Below are 19,008 nucleotides of genomic sequence, written 5' to 3' on the forward strand. Positions count from 1 at the left end.
GCCCCCAGCTTTCACCTGCCTGACCATCAACCCCGCAAATCTGGGCAACTCCATGGCCCCCTCCTTAGTCCCGGCCTGTCTCCTTGCACAGCTGTGCCAGAGCTGGCAGGGGAATCCACCCCTGGTAGGGGGTCCCGCAGACAGCACGGTTGGCACAGGCCTAGCTATGCAGTGAGAGCCGCTCCAGCGGGAATCCGGGGGATGGAGCCCTCGCTAGAATTGGGGATGGGGGCCTGTCACTGGTGGGGTCACCCACACTCTGGCTCTGTGAGGAGCTGGGACAGACAGACAGACTGCAGCAGGCAGGCTACGCTCCCCTGCTGCCCTTCAAACCAGAGCTGCTGAGCGTCGGACCTCACAGCATCCCAAACGGCTCTGGGCAGCAGCCAAGCGAGGCCCCCCTGTCCCAGCACGGGACACTTGCTCCAGGGCTCTGGTTCCATGCCCAGGCCCAGCAGCCCGTCCCCAGAGCCAACTGCCAGGGCCCCATGAGTCACAAAGCAAGAGACAAAGCCGGGCTCCTTACATCCGTGTGTCTGCGCCGGGCTTTCTTCTTGGGGAGCTTCAGCGCCGAGCTCTTCTTGTCCCTACATGGCACAAACACAGTTACAGGGATCGCCTGGCACACGGAGCCTGGGCCTGGCACACAGAGCCTGGGCCTGGCACACGGAGCCTGGGCCTGGCAAGAGCAATGGCGGTCAGAGAGCCCCATCCCCCACCCCACGCCAGGACCCAGGGTCTGAGCAGACTCCAAAGCCCCAGGGCAAGCAGCAGCTGCTCCTCCCTATTACTGCCACTGGAACCCGACTCCCAGCCACATTACACCAGGCCCCTTCACCCCATGGTCACCCCAGCTACAGCCAACGGGAGCCGAACCTCCTCGCCTGGAGTAACGTCCCATACGGCCCCTGGCACAGGGCTCTGACCCACTGCGCAGGATCCACGAGTTAGGGATCAGCGGCAGCGAGAAGGGAGGGGGAGCAGGGCAGGGCAGCAGTTGGGGCGGGAGAAATGAGCAGAGGGTCTCAGGTGACCCCCTGCACAGAGATAGCCAGCGCTCCACAGTGGTTCATTCAGTCTTTGAGACAAGCCCCCGACCCTGGGGAGGCATCAGCGCATCCAGACCATACTCTGCAGCCTTAGACCTGGTGTCTTGATTGTTAAGTGCAGCTGCCCAGTGTCCCCGTACCCAGGTCCCCCTGCCCCTTGAGCCCCGGCATCCCGCTGCCTCTGAGACCCATCTTGTCTGCTGCCCAGGAGACGGAAGCACCACCGCTAGCCCTTCACATGAACATACTCACCCTTTCCCATCCACTAGCCCTTCGTCCTCCTCCTCCACGTCGGAGGCAGGGCTGGTGCGTGGGGGGCATGACCGTGTGGATACGTTCCGGGCCAGAATGGAACCTGCAACCAGGAACAACGGATGAGTCACCCAGGAGACCGAGCCCCGTCAGATCCCGGGCACAGGTCAACTCCCTAGTCCCTAGGCTCAGCACTCCTGCCCGGCAGCTCTAGGGCTGGGAGACTGGGGGCTTTGCAGCCGCATGGGGAAGCCTCTCCTGCTGCCTCTTCCAACAGCCCCATCACTGCTCCCTCCGCTGACAGGCCGCGCCATCCACGAGGATCCGTTCCCCTGCCTGGTGCTCTGCTGGCAAGAAGCCCTGCGGCGGGGCATTTGGCGTGGTAGGGCTTGAGGGGAGCATTCTGGGAGGCTGAGCCCTTGGGAACAGGCCCCCAGGATGAGAACAGGGCAAATCCCCGCAGCGGGGAGGAGGAGCCCCTGGGACGAGGCCAGCTGAGGAGGGAGCCCCATCGCTGACCGTGCCCCACGGGGAAGGAGGGTTATGTTCACCAGGCCCCAGCCACCCCCAGGGCCAAGGCTCTCACCTTGGGGGGGCAGGTCGAAGCGGATGTGCCCGTCAAAGTGCATGGTGCCGTGGAACTTGTGGTCACAGGCCTCACAGAGGTTCAGGGGACTGCTGTGGTTCACCTGCTGGCACTCGGCGTGGTGACATACCTGCAAGAGGTGAGAGGCCATTGGACAGAGCCCTGACCCGCTACCAGCGGGCTGGAGATGCAGGGTGAGCCAGAGACCAGGCTGCCTGCTGGTTACACCAGGTCCCTTCACTGCTCCCTGCAGTAAAGGGGCTGCAGTGCCAATGGATCCAACCACTGGGATTTCCCCGGCAGGCAGAGCCAGACACCTTCCCTGGCATACCCCCGTGCCACCCCCGTATGGGCCCCAGGCTATGACCAGAATGGGCTCCAGCTACCGCCCCCTCCCTGCCCGGGGGCAGGGCAGCCAGGCACAGCCCAGAAGCGGTTCTAACCCACAGCGTGGTCCAGCTCCTGGGCCTGGCAATGAGAGTGGAGCCCAAAGGCCCCTGTGGCTGCCACCTACTGCCACTCCCAAGGGAAGGAGCATCATGCCCTAGTGGAGCAGGGTGGCAGGCCTGGGGCCAGCCAGCCCTGGTTACTAGGAGCCACACCTGGGAGAGGTCAGGTGATTTCCCGACAAATGGGCAGGAAACTGCAGCAAAGGGGGAGTGTGCTCGGAACAAGTCAGGGCTAGCCGAGCCTCCTGGGAGTTAGGTAGGGACTGGGAGTGGCCTGCCAAAGGAAGGGCCCTGAGAGACACCTTGTTTGGGGTGGGCTGATGGACAGACTTGGTTCTGGGATTTGGAGTTAGGTTTGGGGTTTATTTTATATTAATCAACCCAGCTCCCAAGGATGGGTATTTTTGACCACAAAATCCTGGGTGAAGTTTTATTAGACGAGTCCAAGGGGGGAAACTGAGGCAGGCTGCCTGTAGCATGACCCGAGGGGACACTCAGGAGGCCCACTTACACCAAGCTACAGGAGCTTTCTGGGCATCTGCAGTTAGTCATCTCAGCTCTGTCTGCCCCCGCAGCCTACACTCACATGAAGCCTCCCCCAGGGTCAGGTCGGGCTTGGCCAGGCCAGGCCACCTGCAGCCAGCATGGGAGATCAGGGCACAGCTCAGCCCTCTGCTCACAGGCCAGCAGGGACGACAGGCAAAGGGAACTTTTCTCTCTTGCACAGTCAAATCTCCCGAGCTGTTAGAAACTGCCCATCCATACGACACCAAGCAAAGGCCTGGGCCATCCCGAAGGCACTGAACCTGAGACAGATAGACAGACTGAGGAGCAGGGCATGGGCTGTCCCTCTACAGAGGCTAGAGCCTCCTGTAGCCACTGGGCTAGGAAGTGACGCTGCCTGGTTTCTGCCCCCTCTCTCGGAGCCCCTGCTCCGCTCAGCGCTAGAGGGTGAGACCAAGGAGCCATCCCCATGGCCCAGCATCCCTGGGAGGAGAAATGTGATCAGAGGATGGGAGGGAGGCAGACAGACCCTTGCTGGGAAAAGAAGTGCTGGCCCATCGCACTCTTGTCCTGTTGTCACGGAGTGTGGGGGAGTCCAGGCCCTGCACCCCTCTTCCTGGGATTCACTGAGACTCTCAGCCAGCCAGTAAAACAGAAGGTTTATTGGACAACAGGAACACAGTCCACAACAGAGCTTGTGGGTACACCCAGGACCCCTCAGTCAAGTCCTTCTGGGGGAGCAGGGAGCTTAGACCCCAGCCCTGGGGTTCCCTGCATTCCTCCATCCAGCCCCAAACTGAAACTCTCTCCAGCCCCTCCTCCTCTGGGCTTTGTCCCTTTCCCGGGCCAGGTGGTCACCTGATTCCTTTGTTCTCCAACCCTTTAGCTCTCACCTTGCAGGGGGGAAGGGCCAGGCCATCCGTTGCCAGGAAACAGGGTGTCGGCCATTCTCTGTGTCCAGACTCCTGCACACACCTGCCCTCTAGGGCTCTGCAATGATCATACACCCTTACCCCACCCCCTAGACACTTAAGAACTGCCTAGGGGAAACTGAGGCACCCCCACACTATTCAGAGGAAACATTAAGAACAGTCCCACTTTGTCACATCTCTCCCCCCTTCGAGATCGAACTGAGTGGGGTCACTTTAGCTGGTGACCTGGGGAAGTTCAAAGCCACCAACGTTCCCATGGATGCCCCAGCATCTCTCCCATTCCTTGGTAGGAGTTACACCAGGCCCTTCCAGTTTCACGCTCTCCCTTAGGTCGGGGGTGGTCGATAGCACTTGCAGGTCACACTTGGGAAGGTTTATGCGGCCCGTGCCCTTTGGCCACCCCAAAAGCCCAGGGGGTCAAACTGGGATTGGGTCTTCTCCCCAACAAGCTGGCCAAACACAGCCACTTGGTTATAGGACTGTTTAACTTTCTTAACAGCTTTCACTCCATCTGAGACCTTCTCAGAGCTATCCACACTGGATCTTTCAACAGGAAAGTCAGTGGATCCATTCACAACAGAAAATTTCTGGCAGTTAGGAACTGAAACTTTCTTGATTAAATCCCTTTCACACCCTTCAGTTGCAGTAAACTGCTTGCAAAGACTCCATGAGGATTCCTTTCCTTAGGGCTTTTCTATGCAACAATTCACCCCTCACAGAAATTCTGCTCTTACCCTCTTCTCCTAGGGCTTGCTCTAGAGGGACACTTTCCTGAGCAACAACAGACTCTTTCTGGGTCTCCCTTACATCCAGAATCACCTCTGGCCCATCCGGCGGATTCCTACACAATCCCCTTTCAGGCAAACTTACAGACTTCCTAGATAAAAGGTCAGAAGCATTCTCCTTCCCTTTGCCACCCACAAGTTCAGGAATCTTTTCCTTCTTGCTACAGGTTTCCACACCCTCAGTAGGTAACACAATCACATCATCTTCATGCTCTCCTTGTGTCCTGGCTAGGATCTCACCCTGATTAGACAGAGTTGCTGCACCCTTTCCCAGCCACACACTAGCAACAGAATTGTCTAGGCTCTGGGATTTTACATAGACACTAACTGGATGCGACCTAGTTACAGGGCCATTCTCCCGAGCAGACCCAAACTTAGGACCCTTCCCTTCCTGGGCTTTAGCTGAATCCAGAACAAACTCTGAGACAACTGCACGACCCTCAACCATCACAGGCTGAAAGGCCCCTTCTGTCTGCTCCACAGACAAAGAAGAGCCGGACACACTTTCTCCTTTCCCAGACACACAGCTTGGGATCTCATTCCCCTGGTCCCAGCACACAAGGCTGGTCACAGACAACTGCTTGGAGACCAGGGTAGCTCCCTCCACGGGCAAGTCAATACCCCTGACAGACACAGACACATTTCCTTCACTGTCACACTTCTCCACCCAACTAACAGGCAAGGGCCAGGGACACTCAGCTTCCACTCTCCTCGCCTTCCCACCCTGCTGACTAGACACAGCCATCAGCTCACAAGGCTGCCTAGGCTCATCCAGACTTTCCTTACCAAGCACCTTGCCACTCCCCACAGATCCCCTGCCCTGCCTGTGTCTCCCCCCACTCAGCTGGGGTCTCAGCTCCCACTGTGCTCAGCGCTGCTCTTGCTGTCCCAGTGGGGGCAGGCAGCGAGCTCCCTGCTTTCCTCACTGCATCAGAGCCAGCGTGAGCCCCCTCCGGTGTGCAAGGGGGGCGGGGAGCCCCAGGGGTCTGGTCATAGGCAGGCAGGTAGCCTGAGCCTAGCCGCTCCTCCCCCCTGCCAGCCAGGTCATCTGCCTTTTCACTGACCATTTCCCTCTCCACCGATGGGTTCCCTGGATTCAAATTCAAACCCTTGGGAGTTACAGGAGCAAGGCCTGGATCCTGTCCCAAAGAGACACAATCACCCCACAACAGGGTCTCACAGCTGGTGTCCCCAACAACCAGCCAGCCCCACCCCTCCTGGGTCTGCACAGGGATCTGGGCCATAGGCAGGGCGAGGGGCTTCGTCCCTGGGACCCTCACCCAGCTCACACAGCCCCTCAGCATCTGAGGCTGCACCACCCAAGGCCTGACAACAGTTCTCTCTGTCCCAGGATCTCGCCACCCCAGGAATGTCTCCCCATTGACCATCACCTTCTGATCCCACTGGAGGTCTGAGGGGCCTGGCCCCAGGAAACTCCACAGACATATAGGTTGGGGTCAGGAGTGGGAGCCTGTCCACCTCCCCACCCATCGGGCTGACGGAGTCTATGGCCTTGGGACCCAGCAAGGGAGCTAGACGCCGGGGCTTTTCCGCAGGGTCCCTCTGGTTCAAATCTCCAGCCTGCTCAAAGGCAGTGAGGTGGGCATCCACATCCCCCCCCTCCTTAACCAGGGGCAGCAATTTAGTCTCGAGGTTCCCTGCGGAACTGGCCCCCCGGGGTCTATCCCCACTCACCCCGGGGAGGTCCCCTAGGCCTCTCCGCTCCCCCACCGCCAGTTCATGCTGCTGCTGCTTCTGCAGCTCTTTCTCGGGCTCTCGCTGTCTCCCACGGTCCTCTTGCTCTCTCGGACTCAGCTCCAATCCCGTCCGTCTCCGATCCCCCGATGGGGAACCCCATCGTAAAGACTCTCTTCTGGTCGGGGACAGGAGTCTTGGCAATGCCTGGCTACCACTCCAGCTGCTCCCAGATCCTGCTATAGCCCCATTTGGGGTCAGGAATCTGTTCCTTAGCGCGGTCATCCTCCTCCAGCTGCACGATGAACTGTGCTTTGGTGAACTTTCCAATGCTCAATCCTTTCTTTCTGCACAGGGTTACAATGAATGTCCTTCTTAAGGAGACGGTGACAGGCCCTCACTCCGCTCTTCCCAAGTTGTTGTGGACTCACAGGCCTGTGTGCTCTCAGCTCCCCACGGTTTCCAGGGAGAACCCCTAGTGTGCCAGCCCTTCTCGAGGTCACCTCCTCTTTGCCAGGGTTGAGCTGCAGACTCCTCCGCCCCTTGGACTGCTCGCTGCAATCCCCAGGGGAACCCTGTTACTGCACAGTCCTTCTCAATGGTCACACACTCCCAGGGGTTAACCGCCCCCCGAAACTGCTCCTCTCTGACCCTTCAGCACACCTGGTCCCCGTCAATCCCCCTTCGTTTTACTGCTCCCCAGTCACTTACTGCAGGAAGTGCCATCCATGGGGTGCAGTAGATCCCACCCCTGCCACCAGTTGTCACGGATTGTGGGGGAGTCCAGGCCCTGCACCCCTCTGGCTCCCAGCCAGCCCCAAACTGGACCCAGCTGAGGGGTCCTGTTCTCTGTACCTACAAGCTCTGTTTTAGACCATGTTCCTGTCGTCTAATAAACCTCTGTTTTACTGGCTGGCTGAGAGTCACGTCTGACTGCGAAGTTGGGGTGCAGGACCCTCTGGCTTCCCCAGGAGCCCCACATGAGCGGACTCGCTGGGGGAAGCGCACAGAGGGGCAGAGGATGCTGAATGCTCCGAGGTCTGACCCAGGAAGGGGGAAGCCGGGTGAGCTGTGTGTCCTGCAGACAGGCTGCTCACAGAAAGGAGACTTCCCCAGAGTCCTGACTGGGTTCATGGGGAGCAGTTCCAGAGCATCGCCCAGGGACTCCGTGGCACCTACCCATCTCACCCCTCAGCACAGACCCCAGCCCCCCTCCCTGCCTACAGCTCAGCACACTCCTGCTACCCACCCCACTGTACTCACGGCTCCCAGCTGCTGGGCCAGGCGCCCCCCATGCTGCCAGCTGGACGAAGCCCTAGATCACCAGCCTCGCTTTCCTGGGCCGATAGCTATTGTATCCCATACACCCAGCACGCAGAAGCAGTGGCCGGCTCGCTCTGGAAGCTGCTTTGTGTTTGAAATATCAGTGTCCCCATAGCAGGACTAAGGAAACAAGTGTCTGCAACGAAACAATGCTCGTGAGCCGACCCATTTCCTCCGATTGTGCGCTGGGCCTGAGCCGCCTTCGGGCCATGACACAGCGAGAGGGGTTATTTTTAAACACACGGCTGAGGCCTGACCATGCCACGCAGTCCGGGTCCCTCGGGGCCAGCGCTCACTTGCCTGTCAGCTGGGGGGCATGGCACCTAACACGCTCAACGTGCGCTTGGGCTCAGAACCAGGGACTCCTCTGTGCGAGGACCCTCCTGCCGGGGGCTGTCCAGCGAGCATCCAAGCCTCCTTGGGGAAGCACCCCCTAGCCACTTGCCGGGTGTCCGTACTGGCCCGGCCCCATGGTTCCCCCCATTCAGCAGAGACAAGCCAGCCCGACCTGCCGCACATGGCATCTCTACTGCTCTGTGGGGTGGGATCTCTCCCTGCCCCCGCCCGCCCCACAGGGAGCAGAGCAGCGGGAACAGGCCGCAGCAGCATGCAGGCATGTCATGCCAGGGCATCCCACAGTGGAGCAAGGTGCACAAAGGGCTCAGGCCTGCACGCTGGGCGACCGGCTCATAGTGCTGAGCTCCCTCTTCCTGCCAGCAGCTGCAGGAACTGCCTCAGCGGCTGCAGCCAAGGGAGGCCATTAGCACACAACTCACAGTCTGCGGGCAAGGTCAGGCTGTCCGCGCAATCCCCGCTCAGCCCAGACAGCAGCGACAGGGGTAGGATATGGCTGGCGAGCCCCCAAGCACCTCCAGCCCCGGGCACTGCCCGAGAGACCGGTGTAGGGAGGCAGGCTGCAAGGGGCTGTGCAGAACATGGCCTGGGCTCAGGGCTGGGGTACCCAGCAGCACCCTGTGCCTATGGAGTTAATCCCTGGCACGCTGGTATATCCAGAGAGCTGCTCAGAAGAGAATCCGGTGGAGGGAGAGACTGGGCCAGGGGCCTGCCTGCAACAGGGCCAGGGGTCACCCTTTGGGCTGGGTGCCAGGTCTGGGACATGCAGTCAGGGCTTAATCTGTGCCAGGGCTTGGCAGGGCTGAGCCCCGCGGGGCACCTCTCGGCTTGCTGCATTCGTAATGAGCCCTGGCACCTCTTTCATTACAAATTAACCTCTGCCTGCGGCTATGGCCAGTGCTGCACCACGGCGGAGGGACCCCTCCCTATGTAGGGTTGGTCTGAGCCCCTGCAGCCCAGTTACCTGCACAGCAAGGAGGTCCCCGTTGCAACCAGCTTGCTCCCCTCCCCCACCCTAAGCTTGTCTGGGGGATCCCCCAACAGGCCTTGGGAGTGCCACCAGCTTTCATTTCACGAGAATTCACAAGAGAGCTGCAGGATTTTCACCATTCTTCACTACAACATGCAGATTTGACACCTGGGGGAGAGGAGTCAGGCAGTCAGAGGTGGAGTCTGCCTACATTCATGGCCACTCAGGACGTTTTTGGCCTCAGAGCCGTTCACGCTGGGGCTCCTGTCATGACAGCTGGAGAAGATGACATGCAGCGAGGGAGGCAGGCCCAGGCAGGGGCCAGACAGAGGACACGTATGGCCCTTGGGAACTCGCAGGATAGCAGGAATGCTCAGTCCCATCTTCCTGAGGCAGGACTCCCCGGGGGGAAGCAGAGGGGGCCTATGGGTCTATGGAGTAAGGCAGGGGAAGAGTCCACCCCACACACCTCCAACCCCACCCCAACTTCCTGCCCTCCTTCCGATCCCGTAGGTTCCCACCCCACCCTCCACCCTCCCGCTGACATCAGGGCTGAGGTGCTTTCACGAGTCCAGAGGCTGGTGCTGTGACGAAGTGGGACTGTTCTTAATGTTTCCTCTGAATAGTGTGAGGGTGCCTCAGTTTCCCCTATGCAGTTCTTAAGTATCTAGGTGGTGGGGTAAGGGTGTATGATCATTACAGAGCCCTAGAGGGCAGGTGTGTGCAGGGGTCTGGACACAGAGAATGGCCGACACCCTGTTTCCTGGCAACTGATGGCCTGGGCCCTTCCCCCTACAAGGTGAGAGCTAAAGGGTTGGAGAACAAAGGAATCAGGTGACCTCCTGGCCCGGGAAAGGGACAAAGCCCAGAGGAGGAGGGGCTGGAGGGAGTTTCAGTTTGGGGCTGGCTGGGGACGAGGAGTGAAGGGCAGATGTGGTTGTCTGGCTCACTGCCCCCCAAAATGGACCCAGCTGAGGGGTCTGGTTCTCTGCACCTACAAGCTCTGTGTTAGACCATGTTCCTGTCGTCTAATAAACCTCTATTTTACTGGCTGGCTGAGAGTCATGTCTGACTGCGAAGTTGGGGTGCAGGACCCTCTGGCTTCCCCAGGAGCCCCACCTCAGCGGACTCGCTGTGGGAAGCGCACGGAGGGGCAGAGGATGCTGAATGCTCCGAGGTCAGAACCAGGAAGGGGAAAGCCATTTACAACACACACTTTGCTTCTCTACAAAAGAAAAAGGACACTAAACTTTCTAAACTACTACATGCCACAAGGGGCCACAGCAATGGTTCCCTCAACCCACCCCGCAATGTTGTTAATCTATCCAACTATACTCTTAGCCCAGCAGAAGCAGCTGTCCTATCTCAGGGCCTCTCCTTCTGCCCCTCCACCCCCACAAACATGATACAGTTCTGTGGTGACCTAGAATCCTATTTTCGACATCTCCGACTCAAGGAATATTTCCAACACACCTCTGAACAACATACTAATCTACAGAGACCTCCCTATCAAGACTACAAAAAGAAGGATTCTGGGTGGACTCCTCCTGAAGGTCGACACAGCAGACTGGACTTCTACATAGACTGCTTCCGCCGAAGTGCACGGGCTGAAATTGTGGAAAAGCAGCATCACTTGCCCCATAACCTCAGCCGTGCAGAACACAATGCCATCCCCAGCCTCAGAGACAACTCTGACATCATAATCACAAAGGCTGACAAAGGAGGTGCTGTTGTCATCATGAATAGGTCGGAATATGAACAAGAGGCTGCTCGGCAGCTCTCCAACACGAGTTTCTACAAGCCATTACCCTATGATCCCACTGAGAGTTACCAAAAGCAACTACAGCATTTGCTCAAGAAACTCCCTGAAAAAGCACAAGATCAAATCCGCACAGACACACCCCTGGAACCCCGACCTGGGGTATTCTGTCTGCTACCCAAGATCCATAAACCTGGAAATCCTGGGCGCCCCATCATCTCAGGCATTGGCACCCTGACAGCAGGATTGTCTGGCTATGTACATTCCCTCCTCAGGCCCTACGCTACCAGCACTCCCAGCTACCTTCGAGACACCACTGACTTCCTGAGGAAACTACAATCCATCGGTGATCTTCCTGAAAACACCATCCTGGCCACTATGGATGTAGAAGCCCTCTACACCAACATTCCACACAAAGATGGACTACAAGCCGTCAAGAACACCATCCCCAATACTGTGACGGCTAACCTGGTGGCTGAACTTTGTGACTTTGTCCTTACCCATAACTACTTCACATTTGGGGACAATGTATACCTTCAAATCAGCGGCACTGCTATGGGTACCCGCATGGCCCCACAGTATGCCAACATTTTTATGGCTGAATTAGAACAACGCTTCCTCAGCTCTCGTCCCCTAACGCCCCTACTCTACTTGGGCTATATTGATGACATCTTCATCATCTGGACCCATGGAAAAGAAGTCCTTGAGGAATTCCACCATGATTTCAACAATTTCCATCCCACCATCAACCTCAGCCTGGACCAGTCCACACGAGAGATCCACTTTCTGGACACTACAGTGCTAATAAACGATGGTCACATAAACACCACCCTATACCGGAAACCTACTGCCCGCTATTCCTACCTACATGCCTCCAGCTTTCACCCTGATCACACCATACGATCCATTGTCTACAGCCAAGCTCTACGATACAACCGCATTTGCTCCAACCCCCTCAGACAGAGACAAACACCTACAAGATCTCTATCAAACATTCTTACAACTACAATACCCACCTGCGGAAGTGAAGAAACAGATTGATAGAGCCAGAAGAGTTCCCAGAAGTCACCTACTACAGGACAGGCCTAACAAAGAAAATAACAGAACGCCACCAGCCATCACCTTCAGCCCCAAACTAAAACCTCTCCAACGCATCATCAAGGATCTACAACCCATCCTGAAGGATGACCCATCACTCTCACAAATCTTGGGAGACAGGCCAGTCCTTGCCTACAGACAGCCCCCCAACCTGAAGCGAATACTCACCAGCAACCACACAACAGAACCACTAACCCAGGAACCTATCCTTGCAACAAAGCCCGTTGCCAACTGTGCCCACATATCTATTCAGGGGACACCATCACAGGGCCTAGTAACATCAGCCACACTATCAGAGGCTCGTTCACCTTCACATCCACCAATGTGATCTATGCCATCATGTGCCAGCAAAGCCCCTCTGCCATGTACATTGGTCAAACTGGACAGTCTAAACGTAAAAGCATAAATGGACACAAATCAGATGTCAAGAATTATAACATTCATAAACCAATCAGAGAACACTTCAATCTCTCTGAGTAACAGCCGTGTTAGTCTGTATTCGCAAAAAGAAAAGGAGTACTTGTGGCACCTTAGAGACTAACCAATTTATTTGAGCATGAGCTTTCGTGAGCTACAGCTCACTTCATCGGATGCATGCCGTGGAAACTGCAGCAGACTTTATTTATACACAGAGAATATGAAAAAATACCTCCTCCCAGCAGGACAGTGGGGTGGGAGGAGGTATTTTTTCATATTCTCTGTGTATAAATAAAGTCTGCTGCAGTTTCCACGGCATGCATCCGATGAAGTGAGCTGTAGCTCACGAAAGCTCATGCTCAAATAAATTGGTTAGTCTCTAAGGTGCCACAAGTACTCCTTTTCTTTTTTCAATCTCTCTGGTCACTCGATTTCTGAACTCAAAGTGACTATCCTTCAACAAAAAAACTTTGAAAACAGACTCCAACGAGAGACTGCTGAATTGGAATTAATTTGCAAATTGAATACAATTAACTTAGGCTTGAATAGAGACTGGGTGTGGCTAAGTCATTATGCAAGGTAACCTATTTCCCCTTGTTTTTTCCTACCCCCTCCCCCCCCAGACGTTCTTGTTAAATCTTGGATTTGTGCTGGAAATGGCCCACCTTGATTATCATACACATTGTAAGGAGAGTGATCACTTTAGATAAGCTATTACCAACAGGAGAGTGGGTTTTGTGGGGGCGGGGGGGTGGGTGGGGGAGAAAACCTGGATTTGTGCCGGAAATGGCCCACCTTGATTATCATACACATTGTAAGGAGAATGATCACTTTAGATAAGCTATTACCAGCAGGAGAGTGGGGTGGGGGGAGAGAAAACGTTTTATAGTGATAAACACCCATTTTTTTCACGGTCTGTGTGTATAAAAACATCTTCTGTATTTTCCACAGTATGCATCCGATGAAGTGAGCTGTAGCTCACGAAAGCTGATGCTCAAATAAATTGGTTAGTCTCTAAGGTGCCACAAGTACTCCTTTTCTTTGTGTGAGCTTTGTGTCCTGCAGACAGGCTGCTCACAGAAAGGAGACTTCCCCAGAGTCCTGACTGGCTTCATGGGGAACAGTTCCAGAGCATCGCCCAGGGACTCCATGACAGGTGCATCCTGTCCGCTCCCTTCTATGGCACCACAGCCTGGAGCATCCCCTGGGCTTCCTGGACTATCTGGGTGTGCGACTCAGTGCTGGCCAGTCCAGAGAGCCCTGCCCCAGCAGGAGCTGCACCGTGCTCTATACTGGGAGCTGCCTTTCTAAGGGCCGAGCTGGGCCATGCCAGGAGTCTTCCTCAGTGTTGGGCTGATGGGCAGGCCGTGCTGAGCTGGGCCAGGCCAGGACCCATCTTCCCCAGGCGGGGCATGAAGCCACATGGAGCTGGGCCAAGCCAGCAGCAGTCTCCTCCAGGCTGGGTTGGAAGGTGGTGCCATACAGAGCAGAGCCAGGCCAAGAGCTGTCTCCCCAGGCTAGGCCGGAGGGGAACGGTGCTGAGCTGGTCTGAGTTATGATTCAACTCCCTGAAGTCTCTTCCTCCAGCATGAACATCTGTTCCCGCAAGTTCTCCTTTCCAGGCTCTTCCAAAGCTCAGACCCTTCCCCGGACTCCGCCAGGGGCAAGCAGCCCCGTGCGGAGTGCGGCTGGAGAATCAGCTCTCCTGGCCTGCACTCCCATGGGTATAGCCTGAGCCTTCCCACACAGCTCCAATCTGCTCCCATGCCCTGAACCCCAGCTCCCATGCTCCCCACCCTCAGTCAGCGCACCAGGGAGGCGCTCAGTTCTGGGGAGGTGCAGTCACAGAGCAGAAAGCACTAGGCTATCTCGGAGGTCAGTGCAGGCAGCTCGCAGGATGCTCCCTGCAGTGCACTCAGTCCCACCAGGGTCAAACCCGGGGCCCTGCATTCACTGCACTCCAGTGACGATGGGCTCATAGCAAAGGGACACAGGCCCTGGATCCGCACCAATGACGGGCTCAGAAGGGCTGTGGGTACCACTCCTGGGCCCGTGATCACCCCATGGTGCCACAGAGCCCACCGCTGCAGGGTGCAGATCCACCCTGAGAGGTGCTGCCATGTCCAGAGAGCAACAGGTCTAAGGAGGGAGGTGGAAGGGGGATGCAGAGCACTGCCCTGCACTGGGACACCCACTAGCCCATGGAGCCAGAGGCTGAGCCGGGGTTAGTAGTCCCGCCACACTGGGGCTCTGGGGTGGGGCATGTCTCTCCTCGCCGAGGCACACAGCCCAGCAGGATCTCTGAGTACAGCTCGTCCCGCCCCTCCCTGCCATGTCAGCTCACATGGCTGGTGAGAGAGGAGCCGAGAAGCTCGGCATGTCTCCTGGGACAAGCCAGCCAGATGGCCTCTGTGGCCAAGGGCCTCTTCCGCGGCAAGCACACCTGCGCACCGCCTGTGCCGGGACTGGGAGTGCCTCTCCCGGATAACTCCAGCGACCACATGCACCCAAACGGGTGCCTTCCTCGCTCCCAGACGCGCCCACAGCCTGAAGTCAGTGGCCCCAGAGTCGGACTGCGAGTCACTGAAACCTCAGCCCTGGCAGTTTCAGATAAAAAGACCAAGCTACACACTGTGGTGACCAACTCTGAGCCTTGGGCAGGTCTCCGATGCTAAAACCAGAGAAAAGCAGCACTAGAGAAAGCGATCACAGAACTGGGGCCTGCAACCAAATGTTCAGCACAAGTACCTCTTCCAGCTGAGTCTGCCCGAAAGCCACACAGTTCAATGTAAATATGTGCACCTAGACCAGAGACTGCCGGCCATGCTGACAGGGCGGGGGACTCTACCCCGGGAAGCAGCGACTCTGAAAAGATTGGGGAGGCGGGATAATCAGCCGAACATGAGCTCCCCGTGCGATACTGTGGCCAGAAGAGCTAATGCGACCCTGGGATGCAGAAACGGGAATTTCAAGTAGGAGCAGAGAGGCGATTTGACCTCTGTATTCAGCACTTGTGTGACACTGCTGGAATAGTGAGTCCAGGTCTGGGACCCACAATTCAAGAAGGATGTTGATAAATTGGAGAGGGGTCAGAGAAAAGCCACAAGAATGATTAGTTTCATGGTTTGTATGTATAAGAACATCTTCTGTATTTTCCACAGTATGCATCCGATGAAGTGAGCTGTAGCTCACGAAAGCTCATACTCAAATAAATTGGTTAGTCGCTAAGGTGCCACAAGTCCTCCTTTTCTTTTTGCGAATACAGACTAACACAGCTGTTACTCTGAAACCTAAGAATGATTAGAGGATTACAAAACTTGTCTTGTGGTGATAGACTCAAGGAGCTCCATCTATATCGCTTGACAAAGAGAGGGCTAAGGGATGACTTTGATCACCATCTATATGTATCTACCATGGGAAACAGAAATTTGATAATGGGCTCTTCAGTCTAGCAGAGAAAACTGTAACACGGTCCAATGGCTGGAATTTGAAGCTAGACACAGTCAGACTGGAAATAAGGTGTAATTTTCTACCAGTGAGAGCAATTAATCAGTGGAACAATTGACCCAGAGCCATGGTGGATTCCCCATCACTGGCCATTTTTAACTCAAGACTGGATGTTTTTCTAAATGATCTGCTCTAGGAATTGCGTTGGGGCAGGTCTCCGGCCGGTGCTATCCAAAAGGTCAGACTAGAGGATCACGATGGTCCCTTCTGGCCTTGGAATCGATGACATCTCAGAAGCATCAGAGCCTGGAGTTAGCCAAATGGTATCCACAAACTGCTGAGCCTCCTGTGTCCTGCTGGACTAGCCTGGCCCACAAATGCAGCTCCCAGCAGGAGGTGCTGCATGTAAAACACCCCTCTGGGATGGTCTGTACACGGTGTTTGCACCAATTTGGGGGAGGAAACAGTTAAATTGATGCAAAAGCTGTGTGTAGATCAGGCCTGATTGGTCCCTTGGAGACCAGCTGGAAGGGAAGTAAGCTAGGCCAGCGCTAGTCAGTCAAAATGCCATGCAATACAGAGCATGGGTGCAATCAGAGCTCTCAATCTGGATCCCTACGTATTCAAAGCCATAAGGGTTTGGCAGCTCTTCCTTACTGAACAGTTCTGTTCTTATGCTGAACCTTTGCAAATAAAGAGCAGGGGACTTGCCTCAGGAGCTCATCACATGCTGTCTGGTGCGGGGCTGGGTTGTGAGCACATCAGCACAGTGGAAACCACAAGCACAGAGGCCCAGCTGGGCTGCTGATCTGGTACTTTTCCCTGGTGGCTGCATTTTATACTTCAGAATGTAACATTTCATTCATAAAAAATGAAGACTCAAGCCCTCAAGGTTGTATAGAAAACCTTCAAAATGTGAACTGAATGCAAACTAACCCAGCCATATCTTCAGAAAGCCTACTATGAGAACTGCCTCTATTTGCCTCAGTGTTCATTCTGAAGACTAATGATGGCTATTATAATGTCAAATTTGTTAACTCTTTCTCTGCTGATTGAAGCAAGAAAGGACAATCACTGTAAGAAGATCTACACAATGAAGATCTACATGATTTTGGCATCATGAATGGGTGGAGCTTGGATAGTGGGCAGAGCCTGGGAGAGTACCACCATTTACTTTCCCCCCCCCAATCTGATGCCAGGGTCACTGGCTTGTGAGTGTGCACACCAGTTACCTCCCCATACACACAGAGTTACACTGGGGGCTGATGTACACACCCATACAGACACAGCTCACCTGGAGCTCACCTGGTGATACACACACACAGAAACACACACACACACACACAGAAACACACACACAGTTACCGGTGTGCATGCTCAGGGATCTCCTGCCCCTGTAGCCTGCTCAGGGCAGCACTAGGGGTTTGCAGTAGCAAGAGGAAACCTGGACATGGATAAAGCACAGGACTCCTGGGTGATATTCCAGGCTCTGCCACAAATATCTTGTGTGCCCCTAGGGAAGTCATTTAAACATTCTGCCAAAAGGGGACCATCCCCACAGCACCCCCTGCCCACGGCAGCTTCATTCATTAATGGTCAGAGCGCTCTGAGCTCCTGGATGGAAGTGAGCAGAGACTGGCAGAAGCTTCTCCTTATCTAACTCCCCACTTCCATCCACAGCTCAAAGCCCAGGTGCAGCCCTGGGAAGTACTTTAGCCATTGCAGATCTGGGGATGTAGCTCTGTGCCTTCCCTGCATCCCGGCCACAACTTTCCACAATCCAAAGTCCCCCAGACACAGCCAGACTCTCTGCCATGCAGCCACAGGGTTCTCATAGAGTGGACCAAAAAAAAATAAAAAAAATCTGTCTGTCAGATGTGAGACCCGGGCTGCACCTGCAGCTGCCGCCAACTTCCCAAGACAACACAATCTCCATGCTCCAGGATGTCACCAAGAGCCAGGCCAGGCATCTGGCTGGGGTCATCAGAGTCAAGGGGAGTCAGCCCAGCGAGCAGCTAGGAAGCCACATTAGCCCTGATCGGGCTGACAGTTTGGTGGCCAGGGAACATGCAGTATTTGCAGCACTGAACGTCTCCACACAGATGGAAGGGAGTCAGGGAGGGAGGTGGCCTGCTGTAGGAAGTGAATGTGAGTTGGAGTGCGGCTGGGATGTCTCTGCAGGGGGGCCAGACACACACACACACACACACACAGAGGAAGTGATGGCAGCACACAGGTGTCACCTCCAGCCAAGAGGGTGGAGAGCACAGATCTGGCACAGTTCACGGCAAGTCTAAGCCCTCTGAAACTCAGAGGCAAGCACAAACCCCGCCTGGCTGAAGCAGGGGGAATGAGGCAGCTGCAACTCCAGCTCATTGCTGAATTTTTAAAGCTCGCAGCAACTAGGAAACCTAATGCCAGTTGCCCCTGGCCCGAGCAGCAGGAGCAACTGAGTATCCTTTGCCAAGGCAGACTCAGGGCTCATGGAAAGACAAACCACTAATCCCCTGGCTCCAGACTCACCTCTGGCCACAGCAGCCAACAACAAACGCAGCACCTTCAGCTTAGCCAGCAGCGACCACCCCACAGGGAAGCTCCACGATCCACAGGGCCGCCTGTCTCTTCCAGAGCCGGAGACTTTCCTGCAGTCCCCCGAGCCAGCCAGACAGCCTGTGTCCTCCGCGCAAACCCCACTGACTCATCTCTCCGGGAGGGTTGGGTGGAATCTCAGCCATGACCGAATGGTGACTAAGTAGGTGAGGCACCTCTTGGATTTGAAGTGAGTAAGATTTTCAGTGTGCTCTCCATCTGCTCTTCCTTGTTTGCCCAGACAGGCTTCCACTCCCAGGCCCACAGCCCAGCCTAGGTACGGTACTCTCGCTGCATGTGGGGGGTCTGAGTCTCTGCCCCCACGCCCTCCGCTGCTCCAGCTCTTCACTCCCTCTCACCCGTCAGCCTGCACTCACAGCTGGAAGGTCAGCCTCGCAGGCTCCTGCCAAGCGACACCTCCTCCCAGGAGAGCTGTGGCCCAGTAACTACCCCGTGAAGACCGGGTTTCTGACACACTCATCTGCGTACGACGGTCAACGCTGCAGCGCAGCCGCATGCATGGCAAGTGTCTGGTTTGCTGTGCAGTCTGAATGTGGCACCCACTCCTAGACTCCACTGAGTGGGATCTGGTTACTCCTCGGTTCATGGCCTCTGTGTACAAACGCCCGGCATGTTCATGCCCCAGAGAACTGACAGCCTCACCAACAACCCCGAGGGGAGCAATTTCACCGGAGGAAGTTGAGGTCGCCTCACTTTGCACTGGCCCTGAGCCTGCTGTCCTGGGGCGCTCTACACCCTGCAGCCCTGCTCCCAGCCGGCTGCAGGCGTATGGCCCGAA

At 56.0% G+C, this 19,008-nt stretch overlaps 1 protein-coding gene across 7 annotated transcripts in view; it reads right to left on the minus strand.

Moving 5' to 3' along the window:
* The window catches only part of PLEKHG5 (pleckstrin homology and RhoGEF domain containing G5), a 126,242-nt gene that overhangs the window by 25,997 nt on the left and 81,237 nt on the right, over positions 1–19,008 (minus strand). For 4 of the 7 annotated variants that reach the window (XM_073316944.2, XM_073316950.2, XM_073316945.2 and 1 more), the window contains 3 exons: positions 1,888–2,017; positions 1,302–1,404; positions 527–587 (listed from right to left, as the gene is read on the minus strand). In XM_073316944.2, the coding sequence (XP_073173045.1) occupies positions 527–587; positions 1,302–1,404; positions 1,888–2,017 (294 nt within the window). Of the gene's footprint in view, positions 1–526; positions 588–1,301; positions 1,405–1,887; positions 2,018–3,369; positions 3,478–6,252; positions 7,049–7,515; positions 7,612–19,008 lie in introns of those variants that run through there. The other 3 variants (XM_073316946.2, XM_073316943.2, XM_073316948.2) reach the window with 3 other exon arrangements.

Source organism: Lepidochelys kempii, chromosome 18 (assembly GCF_965140285.1).
Source record: "Lepidochelys kempii isolate rLepKem1 chromosome 18, rLepKem1.hap1, whole genome shotgun sequence".
Taxonomy (NCBI): Eukaryota; Metazoa; Chordata; order Testudines; family Cheloniidae; genus Lepidochelys; species Lepidochelys kempii.